Source organism: Scatophagus argus, chromosome 3 (genome assembly GCF_020382885.2).
Source record: "Scatophagus argus isolate fScaArg1 chromosome 3, fScaArg1.pri, whole genome shotgun sequence".
Lineage (NCBI taxonomy): Eukaryota > Metazoa > Chordata > Actinopteri > Scatophagidae > Scatophagus > Scatophagus argus.
This window is the reverse complement of record NC_058495.1, coordinates 25,283,804-25,301,218: the sequence shown is the minus strand read 5'-3', so window position 1 is coordinate 25,301,218 and position 17,415 is coordinate 25,283,804. Positions and strand designations below refer to the sequence as shown.

The 17,415-nt window shown below is 43.6% G+C and overlaps 1 protein-coding gene across 5 annotated transcripts in view; it reads left to right on the top strand.

Moving 5' to 3' along the window:
• The window catches only part of grip2b (glutamate receptor interacting protein 2b), a 197,487-nt gene that overhangs the window by 147,433 nt on the left and 32,639 nt on the right, over positions 1 to 17,415 (top strand). For all 5 annotated transcript variants that reach the window (XM_046385014.1, XM_046385012.1, XM_046385010.1 and 2 more), the window contains exon 2: positions 14,528 to 14,605. In XM_046385014.1, coding sequence (XP_046240970.1) covers positions 14,528 to 14,605 — 78 coding nt within the window. The remainder of the gene's footprint in view (positions 1 to 14,527; positions 14,606 to 17,415) is intronic.

Below are 17,415 nucleotides of genomic sequence, written 5' to 3'. Positions count from 1 at the left end.
TAGACAGAGTGAGGAGAGGGGAAATAAACCAGAAGCAGCTACCTTACTGGATGGAAAGAAGAAAAAGAATGAGAGTGCTGGGGGAAAAGAAGGAGTGAGAAAGGATTTGAAGGACAAGAAAAGTCTTGTTTTTGTTAGTGATGGTGCAGCCAGACAGATTCCAGTCCCTTTTGCACAGTGACTTCCTGTCTGGATGTGATAGATGTTCGTGTATCTCACATCTGTTACTGAGGAATGAACGTCGGTTTAAAGTCTGCTTCTAATGGACCTTTTGCATCCCTGCGTCCTAAAATGCCGTACATTTTCAGTTCATTTTCATGACCACATGCTCTCTGTGGAAACCATTCCAGCCCGACGAAATGTTTACATTGAATGCGTCTGCGAACTGCACCAGCGAGGCAGTGTTTAAACTCAGAGTGTTAAGGTTCAGGCTGGGGACTCCTGACGTTAACCAAGTGGCCTGAACAGCAGAGAGGAGAGAGGAGCTTGATCTCTTAAAATAAATCTTTTTTTTTTTTGGTGGTTTGCTCAGGTTATTCTGTTTTCATGTGTTGGGTCACCCTGCTGTGGATTTAAAAAAGCTGTGCTTCTTCTATTTAAATATTTAAATCTTCCCATAACAGTCTGTGAGTACTGGCAAAATGGAGACAAACCAGTCCAGGTCCAGGTGTCGAACAGGGCTGCCATGTTAGCCTGACTGCAGTGAAACTGAACATGACTGCAGGATTTTGTCGGTTGTGGTTTGGCTGCTCCTGGCGTGGATGCAGGGTCGTGATCTGACCGCCAAACGGCACAGACGTACAGACGTACAGACGCACAGACGGGGGACAGGGTCTCAGACACAGAGAGACACCAGCAGATACTCTGAGAGGGTCAGAAGCGATGGAGGGATTTTTTAAATAAAAATCCTCCTCATTCTGCCTTAAACCACTCACTCCCTTCCCTGTTCATCTCCTTTTATCTCCAATTTCCTTTTATCTATCACTCTCTCACTCAGCATCCCTCCTTTTTCTTTTTCTCCCCCCTCTCTCCTTCACTCTCTCTCCATCTCTCCCTCTCCCTCCTTCTCCCCCCATTCTCTCCCTCCATCTCCCTCTCTCTCTCTCTCTCTCTCTCTCTCTCTTTCCCCTCACCCCTGTCTCCCCTCTCTCTCCCCCTCCCTCATTTCTCTCTCTCCCTCCCTCCTTCCCTCTCTCCTTCTCTCCCCCTCTCTCTTCCTCCCCCCTCTCTCCCTCCCTCCCTCCCTCTCTACCCTCCCTCCCCTTTCTCTCTCTCTCCCTCCTCTCTCTCTCTCTCTCTCTGTCCCCTCACCCCTGTCTCCCCTCTCTCTCCCCCTCCCTCATTTCTCTCTCTCCCTCCCTCCTTCCCTCTCTCCTTCTCTCCCCCTCTCTCTTCCTCCCCCCTCTCTCCCTCCCTCCCTCTCTCTCTACCCTCCCTCCCCTTTCTCTCTCTCTCCCTCCTCTCTCTCTCCCTCTTCCTCCCTTCCTCTCTCCCTCTCTCCCTCATTTCTCTCTTTCTCCCTTCCTCCCTCTCTCCTTCTCTCTCCCTCTCTCTTCCCCCCCTCTCCCTCCCCCCCCCCCTCCCCTCTCCCTCCTTCTCTCCCCTCACCCCATCTCCCCTTTCTCTCCCTCCCTCTCTCTCCCTGTTTCCCTCCTTTCTCTCTGTCTCCCTCCTCCCTCTCTCCCCCCTCTCCTTCTCTCCTTCTCTCCCTCCCTCTCTCCCTCTGTCTTCCTCTCCCCTCTCTCTCTCCCTCCCTCCCTCCCTCCCTCTTCCTCTCCCTCCCTCTCTACCCTGCCTCCCCTCTCTCTCTTGCTCTCTCTCTCCCTCCCCACACCCCCCTCCCTCCCTCTCTCTCTCTCGGGGGGGTTGAGCAGTCGTAACGTAAGCGCCAGTCATCTCTTATCATCGCCACAGTGTTCCCTGAGCGCTCAGCAGTCCACATCTCTCCTTCTGTCTCTTTCTCTCTCCGTCCTGTCTTCTCTCTCACTGTCTGTCTTTCTGTCTTTCCTCTGTGCATGTTGCTCTAATAAGGAGGACTCGATGTCTGCTGTCATGTTTTGCGGTCTGAGGAGGGACGTTGGGGCGAACAGTGTTGGTGAGTGCGAAACCCGTGGGGGAAAATTCCTTCACTGATCAGCCTGCAGTCTGAAGCTTTTAATGAATCATTTGTTAGTGTTGAGCTCTCGTTGTTGTGGTAAATGTGGACTACACTTCCCAGAAACCATTCAGTCATTCAGACACTGGATGGAGGTCCCCTGGCGTCTCCTGGCTCGGATATTCTGCTGATAGAGTTTAAGCTTCTGTTTCGCCTCTTTCTTTGTCTGTTTGTTGGTTGTGTTTTATTAATTCTATTTTTTGCTTTTGTTTTGCATTTTTGTTGTCAGAAATATTAGCTTGAGTAATGTAAGACGTGTGTGGATTTAATTTCTCGTTTCACTGCTGGAGGTTTATTTGGATTTGTGCTTGTGTATGAGGTGTTAAATGGTCGGACTGTTGGTGTAAAGGAGACCACTGCTGTTTGCCAGTTAACAGCAGAAGAAATCGCACTGACAGCCTTACATTTGCTGTGACAGAGAGCGATGGCCACCATCTGACGGTGAGCTTGTCATGACACCTGCATCAGAAACACCATCAGCCCCAGTCCCAGCAGTCACCACAGCTTTGTGGTGGTGTGGACAGCCTCTTGTTAGTTATGTGCTTTACCACAGTGATGTACATGCACAAGTGGACTGAAAATGGAGGCCTCAGAGATTTAATGTACGGTTGGGATGCTGTGTAAAACTAAGAAAATAAGACGTGAAAGTTCCTTTTCTGTTATATACTCAGCTGAAAAGAGTGCAAAGACATCACAGGCAATGAAAAATATCTTTTACTGGTTTATTTAGCAAACATCAAGCAAGATAAAACATTATATTAAGTATTTTACCACATCAACTTTTTGATTTTGTGTATGTCTGTTTATTCTGAATTTGGTGGCTGCAACAAATTTCAGGTTGGGACGGGTGCTTAAAGAACACCTGGAACACAGGTGAACAGGTTCAGTGCTAACAGGTGATTGGGTACAAAAGCCTCTGATTTCATTGGTCTACACAGAAAGGATGACGTGGCGAAGTAAGGGGTGTAGAGGCCTGAGCATCAAGCACACTGATTGGTTCCAGTTAGGAGGCAAAACCTCACACTTTAGACCAGTAGAACCACGCAGACCTCTTGGACCCAACCCCCTGCATGTTCCCTTATGTGCAGCCCAAAAGCTATTTTAACCCAAGATGCCTCTTTTGCTCTTGTTTGTGTTTGCTTTTTTCAGGCTCCAGTCATGTTCAGGTCTGTGGGTTTGAGTTCATCTGCAAAGGAGTATTTATGACACTCACTGCGTTTTCACTGCTGATTATCTGCTTGGTTTGCTGTAGCCAGAGATGGCGAGACTTTCATCTGGTCCCTGTTGAACTTCCATATGTCAAATGCCTCCAGTGGTATAGACCAGCTGTTAATGTTCCACCAATACGTTTGGCTGCTTATGCACTGGAAGACAAACGAAAGCTTTATTCCATTTCCCATTTTTCATAATGTTCAGGGTGTAACAGTAGCACAGCTGCTAAGTGTGTGCCAGCTTTAATGTGTGGCTGCCTTGAATCCCTGAGCGAGTGTTTGTGTTCAGCTCTGTTTTCACAAACTAAGCCTGACTGATAGTCAAGACTAAAAACTAGCAAACATGAGACAAGCACCGAGTTGGTTTTCCTCTCTTCCCTTATAATATACTAGAGTTAGAGAGATGCATCAGGGGTATTAATAAGGTGAGCAGCATCCTATTTCATGCACCAATGAGCATAGTGGGAGCTATATTCTCTGCAATGGCCTCAGAGACTAACTAAGCTGATAGCAGGGCTGGGAATGTGCTGAAAGTCAGAGAGCTGCTTTTATGTCTTTTCATGCAGATGAAGACTCTATAGAGGTCTCACATTTCACTGCATGCTTTGTCAAACGACTTCTGCCCTGTGGTTTCAGCCTCAAGAGGGACTGGTTGGAAAAGTCCAGAAGTTATGAGCAGACGTTTGGTTTCAGACACATTTTAGATTGTTAGTGTTTCTGAAATTTTTCCTGCTGCCGGGTTATGTGTTTCCTGAGAAAATAAGTGAATGTACAAATGATTGCTCATTGTGTCTTGCGTTTCTGGAGCTGGTTGCATCTTTTTTATCACCATCGAAGAAATGAGCAAACAAAATCCTAACGCAGGAGAATGAAATGAATGATGAGGGTTTTATCGGCGTCTTGGCTAACCGCCGACTGCGCGAGTCGATCTGCTTCATTCTCTGAGCTTTACTGAGCTGACCGTGAGTGTGTTGGATGTCGGCGTCAGCTGTGCATGACTTCACTCTGCTGTTCCTCACAAAGTGCTTTTTGCTCCGCATGTTGCGACCATAATCCTCCAGGAGGGGAGTCTCTTCTGCCTTTGTGAGCGTGACGGCGATGCAGGCGAACAGCGCACACAGATACGACCATAGACACACACATACTGTACATGCAAGATGAAAGCGACGTGCAGTCTGCTCTGCACGATGTTTTCAGTGACAGAAATACAAATGTCTGTCCTCATCTCACTTGCTTCTCAGTTCCTGTCATTTTCGTTTTCGAGCTTTCAGATTCCTCCGGTGGCTTGCGAGTGGAGCACAGGTACATCATGGCAGCACGTACGGCAGCTGATGGCGACCAAATCATGTGACCCGTTAAAGAGAGGCCTGTCTTTCTCTCCGCTTACCTTCCCTTACCAGCCCTCTGCTGATTCGTTTCAACAGAGTTAACTGAGCATCATGTCAGATTCACGACGCGGAAAGAAAATAAACTTCAAAGGAGTTTTTGATGGGTTTTGTTTATTTCTTTTTTTGTCTCTGTCCTTCACCTACCAGGTTGTTTTCTGCTCATTTCGTTCTTTTTTTCAAGACTTTTAACTCCTGTTATGGAGGATTTACTGACATGTGTCTAACTGTGTCTAACTGATTGGATGGCTGGTTGGAAGTGGGGAGGGGTGGGTGGGGTCACTGTGGTTTTGGTTTTGCTGTTCTTTCAGAGCAGGTGGAGCCAACGCTTTCATAGCTTCTGGTGTGTGTGAATAGCAGAACTGGACTGTGCATCAACATCTGCTGAATAATATCCATCAGTGTTGTGCGCAAATCTGCAGGTCATTACTTACATCCAACGTAAAATTCAGTGCGGTGCAGGAAGTGGTTTCACAAGGTGCCCTTTAACATCTGTGTGGCGCACCAAGCCTCTCTGAGTTGTACTGTGCAGTTGCTCATCTCATATTGCCGCGAGTGAGTTTACGCTGGAGGTTGTTCAAAGCCATCTGGATCAGACACAGAGGGATGGCACGACAGCAGCATTTGACACTAGAGAGACCGTCTGCCCAAGAAAAACTACGGCACCAGAACAACTCTTGTTGTAAAATATATGACTGAATTCTGCAGATCTTGTCGCAACTAACTAATGTTACACAGAGCTCATTTGAGTGCTGCACTGAGTCTTGAATCTTATGAAAATGATGCGTCTGTTTCTAGACTGATCCTCCTCCAGTGAGCGAGCACTTTGTGTCGCTGCTCTGAGGAAGTCTCACACAAAGTCTGGAGCTTTGAGAGAAAATAGGGAGATAAAACAGATGCAAAGTGCAGTGGTGACACCCCTCTGTAACCCAGCCACCCGCCACCTCCACGCCTTCGCCCACCAATCCATACAGGCTGCAATTAACCACTACAGAAAAGCCATTAACTGTCCTAATTACTGCTTGTTCCTTTCATGGCTGCTCTGTACATGTGGGTGACAGATAGCTGTGTGTGTGTGTGTGTGTGTGTGTGTGTGTGTGTGGGTTGGGAGGGGAGGTGTATATGAATCTTTTATTTCTTCTGATTATTTTCCCCCGTTTGTGTTATATTTACTCGGTTTGTGTGTGCATGTGTGTTTTTTGAGGCTGTGTGTGTTAACTACAGTCGCACTGTGTGCCAGCGTTGTCGCGGACAATAGCTAATTACACATCTTCATCGCCTTCAGCATCATAATAACCGCAATCAGACACCCCGACATTCAGCAACTCAGAGCCTGTGTGTGTACTGTGTACTTCACACACACACACGCAAAATTGTCCTGAAAATCCTTCAAAATGGCTGGCGGATATAAATGATGAGCACGTACGTCTGTGTTTTAAAAAAAGACTTTGTCGGTGTTCACTCAGCTGGACTCTGTAGTCAGAAGACACATGCCTGTGTTTAGGACTGACTTCAGCCTCAACGCAGGACAAATACACTCCAGAGTGTCTGTTGGCTGTAATGACAGAACACGTCTGTCAGTGCTGTGTGGCTCGCTGATGTGTTTCTGTCAGTAGTTGGACAACAGTGCAGCTCTATACATCAGGATGCATCATGGACACACACACAATGCTGTTCAGTGGGATCACTTCACTGTTGGTTTGCCTTTTTCATGGGATCTCCCAACAACAAGAAAAAAAAATCTAGAATATCACTTATCCTTTAACTCTGCTGACTCTGGTGGTGAACAGCTCCAAACCAGATCAGGATCCTTGTCAGGAACCCTCTAGAAGCTCAGGAAATAACAGCACATATACAGAAGCTGTGAGATTTAATGGACATCGGCGGGAAAACTTTTGTGTTAAACTGTGAAATGAGACGAGCAGCAGGAAACTGGTAAAAGCAGAGACTGATAATTAGTGCTATACCTTTTATGAGAAAATAATGTTTGTATTTCAAATGTACGCTGCAATCTCTCTGCATTGTGGCTGTGAATGAGCAGGTGCTTCCGTTTTATCTGAGCTCTTCAGCAGCACGCAAGTTCATTTGTATTGCGATGCCTACCTGGTGGTTTGCTGAATAGTTGGTTGATTGTGATGGTTTGTCGGCTTAAACGCCTTATTCAACAAAATGAACCGAGCTGAGTGCTTTACTTCATTCAGTTCTGCTCCTTTCAAGTGGCATCTTGTGTTTTCTTTTATATACAAGATAAGCCTGGCTGAGCAGCAGCCGCTTCAGCTTAATGTGGACGCTGGTATCTGGCAGCCGACCAGGACAAATACGGCAAACTCCAGTAGCTTCGGTTCATTCAAGTGTCTTATGCACATTAACTCAGACAACAAAATATCATAAATAGGCAGCATTATTATGCTAATATTTCCTATTGTGTTCAGTGCTCGTATCTCCTGGACATTCATTTGTTGTTGCAGCCTTGCAAATGTGTTATTGTTTGGGGATTTTCATTTAGTGTTTCCTGTTGTCACTAAATGAATCATTTTTATTTTGTCTGGGTCATATTAAAACCATTTTTTTAAATCATGTATTCACTCTGGTGCTTGTGTTACTTTTCTGTCACTTGTCTTTCATATGTTCTGTTGAGTTGAGTTCTTGGCACTTGTGTTCAGGCCACTTAAATGTTTGGACAGCTCATGGACAACGTAGGGCTTCATGCCAATTATTTTTAACTTTGAGCGGCGTTTCTGAATGTCTATAGAACTGTGAAAGTCCAATAATAAATTTTAATTTAACAATCAGTTCCTCTGAAGCTTAAACATTAAAACAACTGCAGTCAAAAGAAGTCAAAGAAAACAAACAACCTCTGTAGCATTTCAGGTTTTCCCACAGTGTGCCAGGTGGGTTCTTGGTCTTTTTAGAAAAATATCCTCAAACCCACTTTGGGATCTGTGAAATTATGAAAAGAATTTTTCCCAGTTCTTTGACATGTTTTTGAGCTAAATGATTAATCATGAAAATAACTGACCAGTTTAATCAGAAATGGAAATAATCGTTAGTCGGATTCCTAATTCGATCGAAGTCGGATAACCTGAGCCACGAGCTCAGGTCCAGTGCTGCTGCAGTGATTCTCACACAGCTGTGTGTGTGTGTGTGTGTGTGTGTGTGTGTGTGTGTGTGATATCTAACATAACGAGGTGAAACTTTGATCATAACACAGGCCCACCTGCACATCCTGTCAGGTTCAAAGAAATCACTTCAGAGTCCTGCATGTGTGTGAATGCAAGTGCAAGACACATTACAAGCTGTGTGTGTCTGCTCCTGTGTCATACATGTACGTGTTTGTGCAGTCTGTAAAAGAAAGAAAGTGTGTGTGTGGGTGTGTGTGTGTGTAGCTCTACCTAGAAGAGTCCACAGTCCTTGAAGATAATGTAAGGTCACCACAGCTCATCAGTGCCCTCTGGAGAAGTGTGTGTGTGTGTGTGTGTGTGTGCTTCCGTGTGTGTGCAAGTGACAGAAGCAGAAACTGTGTGTTTGAATGTGTTTGGCTAATTAAGTGACATCACCCTGAGTGTCCGTCTGAGCGTGCTCCAGTGTGTCCTCTTTGTGTTGTCTATGTGTGAAACTGTGTGTGTTTGTGTGTATTGTTGTGGATCACCTCGAGCCTCGTCTCCGTCTCCGTCTCCGTCTGTCGGTCAGGCCCGTCGCCTGTCAGTGCGTTTCTGGTGACCTCGAGGCCAGATGGATAATAACTGTGTTTCTGCTGCTTGTGTTTGTGTCATCAGACCTGGTGGCAGCTTGGGAGGATGGATTTCTTGGGAAAATTTGGTGGTCCTCAAGGTGGAAACAAACACTAAAGGAATAGTTCAACCTTCTTTCAACCGATATCTCCAAATCTCAACCAAAAAGTACAACAGGCAAAAGGCAGAAGATATGTATTTCTGATATTTGGGAGAACTGTCCCTTTAAGGTGAACATTGCTGAGTTCTGTCCAGGTGTATCTGTGCCATGCATTTGACGAGGGGTTGTTTCTTTTTAGCTCTGCAGTCAGGTAAGCTGAGGGTTGCCTCACCGTGTTGCCAGGTGTGAAAACCACCAAAATATTGCTTTGCATAAAACCTCTGTTGCTTTTCTGTCAGCATTTTACATGACAAAATATGAAAAGCGGGACAGAAAGACTGTTTCAGAACAGATTAATTCTACAGATTTTGTTGTTCAGTTTGTCGAAGAGAAGCTGAAACTGCTGCAGGATTACGAGGAGGCGGGAGGACGTTTTTGTATGGAATACAGCAATTACATCTTTTTCAATCTCAGGTGTCAGCAGCGCAGCCTCATCTTCAGCAGCCTGCGTCGAGGACAAAGAGTGTGTGTGTTGTCATACTGTTTGCGTTTGTGTGTTTGTGTGTGTTCGCGTTAAGGTTTGGTGAAGGCTTGAGGGAGTCCTCGGAGATACTGCAGAGCCGTGTCTGTTGGTATTCCCTTCATCCCAGCATGCACACATGTAGACCACAGGCTTAGCGGGTGTTTTTGTGTCAGGATAGATGTTTTTAATCTGACCAGTTGAATTTTTCACCTACAGTCCTGTAAAACAAGCGGGAGACGCCTGTAATTTGTACCGTGTGTGTTTGTCACGAGATAAATTTGCTGTTCTGTAACAAATATATCAGGGATGGAAATCTATTTCTGCTGCTGAACTACTGCTGCACTTTGGCTCCTTTTCTGACAGGGAGGACATATTTAGTGTGTGTTCATCTTGGTAGCAAAGCAACATCCGGCAGTCACTGGCTCAGAAATGTGTACATGACCTGAGATGAACCAAACCAAAGAACCCTGCAAGCAAGTGTTAATATTACTTATAAAATTATTTAAAAGCACAATTGTGCCCTGAAAATACTTTAAAAGCCTTCAGCTTTCTCTTCAGTTACTGTTTAAAGTTTGGAAACAATTCAAAGCATGTGGCGTCGCTGCTGTTGGATTATGGCTGATGATCCTGAGCTTGAAAAATTTTGTACAGAAGTGAGTTGGCTCTTCATCATGACATCATGACATCATGACATCCATCCTTCAGTCTGTCAGCCTGCCTTGCACGGGCTGAAGTCATTGCCATCTCTTATTGCTTGACGCTCACACTGTAAGCATTATGTCACTGCTTCTGCTGCAGGTGAAAAATCTGGCCTGATGCCTCATCTATAACTCAACCTGTTCAGTAAGCTGACAGCGCCAGCAGTCATTAGCCTAATCACATTGAAATTATTCACCAGGAGACGCTAATTTATCAGACCGAGTGGGAGAATGCAGAGAAAAGAGGCCTTAAAAAGAAAACGTGTCACAGAGAAGCTAATGTGTGTATCCATTTGAAAAGGCTTTTATTGCCAAGAGATCATGTGCTGCGCTTCCAAATGCCTGTTGTGACAAACATGTTTGCAGTATGCTGATACGGCCAACACCAAACCTCTGGAACAGGAAATTTGTGGGTTTGGGAAACGAGAGCTGAGAATTCACATCGCTGGGAGGAAAAAGTTGTGACTAAAACAGTTTGTCTCACATTCCCTCACAGAGACAGAAATGGCCAAGTTGCCTTGAGACCTCTTTGTGTGTGCATGTGGGCCTTGTGTTTGCTTTTGTGTGTTTTGTGTGTGTGTGCATGCAGGTGTACATGTGGCCTGAATCCTTGTGGGTGTGCATCACTTTCAGCTGCCAGAGGCTGTGCGTGCGTGCGTGCGTGCGTGCGTGTGTGTGCGTGATGATGAGCAGCCTCTGGGGTCCATTATGCCTGTGACAGCCCCACAGCAGGAAAACAGTCAGCCACATAACTTATGAAAGCGGTTTAAAGCATAACTGAATCCACAACTTATGAATTATTAAACTTATTACACCTTTGTGAAGATCCCTAAACTCTGAAAACACGACAACAATGGCCTCCTTTCTACTGTCACTGCTAGGACGAGAAGTGATTTCTAAACATCACCAGCGGGGAAAGTGCTGCATATTTCAAAGGTGTTAGATGGCAGCGAAATCTGTCATGTGTGGAAATTAAAAGGGAGAAAAGATTATATGCTGAGGATGTGGGAAGGTAAGAAGCTTTACGGAAATGGGCCTCATTAGAGAGGAAACACTTCACATAGTGATGTTGTTGGACTGGACCAGGTATATTCAGACCAATGTTTGAGTCCTGGGATGATCACCTGACCCTGCAGTGTGTCTCAGCTCATTGTTTGCCTTTCTGGCCCATAACTTTATAGTTTTAAATTAAACGCATCTTCTCCTTCCTGATTCTGCTGGATGCATAAATAGGAAACTGTTTGCTCACATGTTCTCCGTGACAAAATTATAAAGTGGCAAGATGTCCATGTTGTTTTTATGACTTGTTCTGCTGCCTGCAAATGGCCATGAGCTTATTTTTTCCTTCACTGAACTGAGCTCAAAATCTAAGATTCCTCAGGGGAAAGAATATTGTTTCATGTGTGTATTGTGAACGTGTGAGAGATGTGGTAACACAAATACAGAGCAGCATATGAAGGAGGTTAGCCGGCTTGATATGATGACGTAGGAATTTGTGGGTAAAGAAGCTCTGAAAGCAGAGTTGACAGAGAAGCCTGACAAAATCGCTCAAATCTGACCGAAAATGTGTCGAGTTTTTATCCATCCATTTATTTCCATTGCTGACAATCAGCATGGGGGCATACATCCTAAAAGCTGCATGTAACACATCTCACATTCAGCTAACCAGCAGGTCTTTCTGTTGTGGGAGGAAACGCATGACGTCACAGCGGACAAGCAAGTGAAAAAGCTGCAAGCTGATGGAATTAACCACTGAGCCACCGTTTAGCTTTTTAAGTCCAGTAGAACTAAAAGCACCAGTTAGGCGTGCTGACAGCATCATGAAACGTGTCCTACATAGAGCAGCGTGAGTCAGTAGCTTCAAAAACAAACTAGTGCAGTTTCTCTGCTGAAGTGAAACTGAGACTTGAAGGCAGTCTTGCTGATAGTGTGAATGCAATTTAAAGGAGAATTAAAAGCACAATGTGGGAGATAAAAGGATTTCGCAGGACATTTTGCATTTTGAAAATCCTTTCTAACTCTGTTGATGATAGTAAGCTGCTTTAAACGCTGCTGCAGGTGCCGTAAAGCATTTTTAAGGAAAAGTTATTTATTCTGCAAGTTTAGCAGAGACGTTCATGTTTCAGCTGAGGCGTAATTGTCCCTGATTATAATGCCACTTAATGACACTTTCGGAGTGCGGTATGAGAGTAGCTGAGAATTGGCTTATGAATTGTTTAACTTCAGCCACCCCAGCGATGGAGCAGAGGTTGTAAAGTAGGACACATCCTCTCCCCTCAGAGCCACAACAACAACAGCCTCAGCTCCACAGCTGCTGTCAAACCGAGTTAAAGACTGTGGCTTAGCAAAATGCTTAATATCCTACATTTATCATAGATGAGGCCGTAAAATATTTACAGTGAAATCTAAGTGTTCATGACTGCTTTATAAATAAATTTATAAACTCTTAACACTTGCTGCGAAAAAAAAAAAAAAAAAAAAAAACGTGCAGAGATTAAAGTGATTCTTTAGCCAAAATTTATTCCATACGAGCAGAGGAAGAGAAGAGAAGGAGAGAAACTAATTATGTTGTATTGCAGTACCTGTTCACTGAATTGTATCTTTTGGGGGAAATCATGTAATGTAAACTAATGTAAAATGTTTAATAATATATAAATTGTATGAATACAAAACATCATAGATGAAGTTTATGTTTGTCAGCCATTGCTAATATCTTGCAATTCCTTCAGACTTCTACATGCAAATCAGTTTTTTTCCGCCAGACCTTCCTCCATCCTTCTGCGGCATGAGGACTGTCCTGCAAATGGGAACAATAGCAAAAATAATAAAGTTTCACATCGTCTGCGGGTGACTTGCTAGTTAAAATATCCGAAACGTTTACGTTCCTTGCCTGTAGATACAGAATATTAGCGTCATCCACAGGCAAGGAACTGCGGCTGCTGTTATTTTTTTGCCAGTAGGTGGCCCCGTTGCACTGAAGTCACGGGTCCACAGCTGCAGAACTGAAGCTGCCGCTGGATCACATTTTGTCTGCCTGTTTTCAGGTCATTCACACAAACATCTAATGTCATTGTCAAAAAAATGCAAAAGTAAAAAATAAAGTAATAACTGCAGCCTTTGGACAAGCGGACGTGGTACATAATATAACTACAATGCTATTTTCTATATTGATTTATGTTGTCCTCCATCCTCAGTTTGAAAGTGCAGTTTCAAACAGACACCTGTGAAGAGCCAAGCAGAACTCAATTAACAACTTATAAAATATTGAAATCCTCACACGTCTCTGCCAGAAGGTCTCTGCCAAAGACCATAAAACTGGACATCTGTTCCCCCCTGTGACATATAACAATGATGGCCTCTGTTTCATGCCCGGGCAGGGGGGAGACTGACTTCATCAGCACTTCACAAACAGCCTTCCTGTCTATTTAGCAGTGCATCGAGCCACTGAAAATGACTTTCAGTGACTTACTTTGTAGGTTCCTGGAAAACCTTAGAGTCATGTAATCATCTTATATACAAGGTGTATGCGCTGCTCTTGTGAAAATGCTAAGCAGATTTTATATATGGGAGGTTTTTCAAGCATTTACACAGCACTTTTGTACAATTCTTGTAAATTTTATGCTTGTCAGTGAGGAAACACCCCTGACGCGACACGCAGAGAGCATTTTGCAGTTCACTGAGCTGCACCTGTTCGATGGCAGAGGAATCCTAAAGAAAAACTGTAATTTCAGGCTCAGTTCTACATATTCACACTTGGGTTAACGTGCATCAGACTCAGCGCTGCACTGGATGAATATTTAGGGGCTCTGATAAGGATTCTGCTTGGTTGTTTCATGTGATCCCTGTTGACCACAGACTGTATGAATCATGGATGTGGTCTCCGTGACATCACTGATAGGCTCCTGAAGATCCATTGTGAAGTGTGGTGTCGTCACCATCTTGTCATTGGCTGACTCTGTCTAAGTCCTGGCTAATCCAAAAATGGCCGAACAGTTGACGCGTGGGTTGAGCTGAGGTGTAGCTGTCGTTCAAAGCAGCCATGGCCTCCATTATGTATAACTTTGAGACTTAATATAATTTTAACAAGTGACATCGAAACCTTTCTGTCTATATGTAGCTGTCAAAGCAGAAAAATTAGCTTTCGAGACCAAAACTGTTTTTTGTACCAAACCGTAAACTTGAGTATTTTGATGTGGCGGAACTTTTGGAGCCAGCCTCAAGTGGCCATTTGAGGAATTGCAGTATTTGGCCCCTCCAGCCTGGCTTTGTTTTTCATCGCCAAGAGGCTGGTGATTACTCTTGACCAAAATGCCATAGTGTGGGTTTTAGGCAGAGAGGCAATACGTGGGAGCAGATATGTGAAGAACACACTGTGCAATGCAATGAGGGACTCTCTTTCATCTTAAGGAACTAAAACCACGAATACCTTTACGCATGAACTAATTCAGAAATGGATTAATGAGAAAGAAATGAAATGAAAGGAAGAAATGCAGTCAGTTCTGCATGCTGTGGTATGAGAGTGACGTCGAAGCAGATTCCTGTTGATGATGATGTTATGTTTGAAAGCTCTAATCTCAATCTCTGCCCCCTCAAAGGTGTCAAACCAGCATGCCTGATTTTTGCAAACACTGAATTATTAATTATTACTTTATTGTACTTGTACTTTTAAGCATCAAAAAATATAAAGACTCTAAAGCTTCACCGTTTGTCTTTGCTCTCTGTAGATGATGGGCCATATGGAAAAACAAAGGACATCTCCGGACCAGAACAGACCATGGCCTCGAGAAGACACAGTATACCAGGTACATAGAACTTCTACCCGCTCATGAACCAACTGTGATGTAATCGTCCAGAGTGAGGCATCATAATGACCCCTCGTCACAATGAAAGAAAAAAATGAGGAGGAAGAAAAGTCTGAGTCAGGAGGCGTCTGTGGTGGACCCTGGTTCAAGTCCCATGTGTAACCTCATGTTGCTTGCTTTGTTTTGAACTTTTGTTGTGTGTGTGTGTGTGTGTGCGTGTGTGCATGAGGCGTACCAACGTTATTTACAAAGTTATCATTCCTTATTTTAACCAAAAGCCACATTTGTTTTCCAAAGCCAAGCATTTATTCCCCTAAATCTAACTAAGCTCATATTATGTCATGTTTTTAAATTTTATTTTGTAAGTCTAACTAATGTTGCACATTTATGATCGCTAACTCAGTGGCCGAGCACATGGAAAAGTGACACTGTAGAGTTTAGGGCCACTCAGCAAGCTGCTGTGCTTGACGAGTCGGGAGTGAGAACATGTTGGAGTTTGCTGTCTGTAACAACTTCCTGCTGTCAAAACTTGGTAATCTTCACTCTTCCTGACTGTCACAGTCTGATGACAGCACAACTACGATGTCTCAGGTCGTCTGTGAACAGATGTGTTTGGTCTGGAAGTGTCCCTGAGTGCAAATTGTTCCACACAACCTGTTTATTCTATATCCATTGTTATGGTATGCAGCTATTATAAAACACACTAATTCACAATATCTTTAATTTACATTCTTGTCTTTTTCACGCCAAGTTTACTTCTAGAGCACATATAAACACAGAAAAACAAGTGAAGAATAAGGAACAAAATATAAACTTATGGACAAGACAACACAGTAGAAGATTAGAGCGCCATTTTTTAAATATACTTCTTCTTCTCTGTATCATAACTAACGGTTTCAGCGTCAGCTTGCTTCACAGTTGGACCACTTCAAGTATTTGTCACGTTGTTGTTGACTTTGTCTGATTCCTTGTTGTTGTCACTAAAACTTCATGAACACGTTCACCATATCACACAGAAAGCTTTGGTGCTTTTATGCAAACACGAAAAGTTCAAGGACTGATGAATGAATGAATGAGTGCCTTTCTGTGTGTGTGTGTGTGTGTGTGTGTGTGAATTTATGTGTATGTTTTGTAATACCTACCAAAGATAACTGTGGTGTGAAGCGCCTCACTGACCCTCAGTGTTGCCTGAAGGTTTGACCTAATTTAGTCATCTATCACACCAAAGTGTCATCTCACCTGTGTGTGTGTGTGTGTGTGTGTGTGAAGGGAAGATTTCTGAGGTCAGCTGAGAGATGGTTATTTCTCTGCAGTGCTCACTCAGTGTGTACAGATACAGACAAATGGAGAGGCAGCTGAGTGTCAGCACAGCTCACAGCTTTTTATTTTCCTCATTATTTCATCATCAAGCTTGTGTTGGCTGCCTCAGAAATCCAGACATTTCTTTTTTTTCTTTTTTAAACTTGCTGTCAACCATCACTGCTTCTGGCTGCTGGTGGTGACTTCGTGCTTGGCACGCAGACGTAAGTAAGCGACATTGAAATTCTCATCTGCCTCTCACTAAGAAAGCAAAGAGTATATTTTTCATTTAACTTACTGTAGCTGAAATGGGCCAATAATCACTGATGCTGAATACCAGGACTTCTGACTTTTGCCCACATGAGTACCAGTACTTCTTACTGGGCCTGACTTAACTTACGTCATAAGGCAGCTAGCCAGCAATGTTAAGGAAACAGCATATTTCTTTTGAAATCTAAAACCTGGATAAAACATGACAAAACGTTCTTTTGTTTGTTCCTTTGAACGCAGTCCTGACGCCTTTCCATTCGTTCTTCACCATCACGATCAGTTACAGGTGATCAGTGCCTGATCAGTAGCAGCTGGTTGATGATTTGGACCCAGTCTGACCGCGTGAAGTGTCACATGACTGCAGTCATGGTGAAACTGGTCTTTCCTCGTGAGCTTTTGTCACGACCACCTCAAAGCGGCTGCAGGATGAAGGTGAACGGAGCTCTGCAGCTGTGCAGCGTCCTTCCCAAGTCAACTCGTTCATTTGTTTCCCTCATCAAACCTCCACTCGGCCCGAGAATAGCTGGGCTTGTTACAAAAGTGGTTATCTGTGATGCCTTTGTTTGTTAGGAAGTTTAATTAAGTGTTTAGGGAATATAGCAATCAATACAAAACAATACAATCACTTTTTGTTCTCCTGCTGAAATAAGACAGAGTGGTCCACTGTTACTTGATCTTTGTCAGCACAGTCCACTGAGAATCCTCTTCAGCTTTATACAAGCTACAGATTGTTTCAGAGTATTTTAACAGTCTTTTTTATGAGGTTTTGTATAGTCCAAATGTGTGGTCCAAATAATGTCCCAAAGGATTATTACCCTGTTTAAATGGTTGAGATTATACATTTTTAATGAATAGATAGTGCTGCAAGGTCCAAATCTGGTTTAGTGTTGCACATTTTCAATGCCAATGTGTCACCCGTTTCAATAATAAGTTACCTGCTTATATGTTAAAATAACCTAATAAGGAACCTACATGATTGCAATTCAATAGGTTTCATAGAATAATCCATGACACATTCATTTGAATTTTATTTCCTCTGTATTCTCATATTTAGTAATCTGTATATGTTCATAGTGAAAAATTTGCTGTCTTTTCTATTTTAATGTGCAGTCTTACAGCCGGGTTTTCATTGGAGAGTCTCAGTGTTCACGTTAGATGGCTATAAACATGTATTCACCCATCATGGACTGCATTTATGTAGTATTGTTTTCCAGTAGTGAATAACAATAATATTTTGGTTT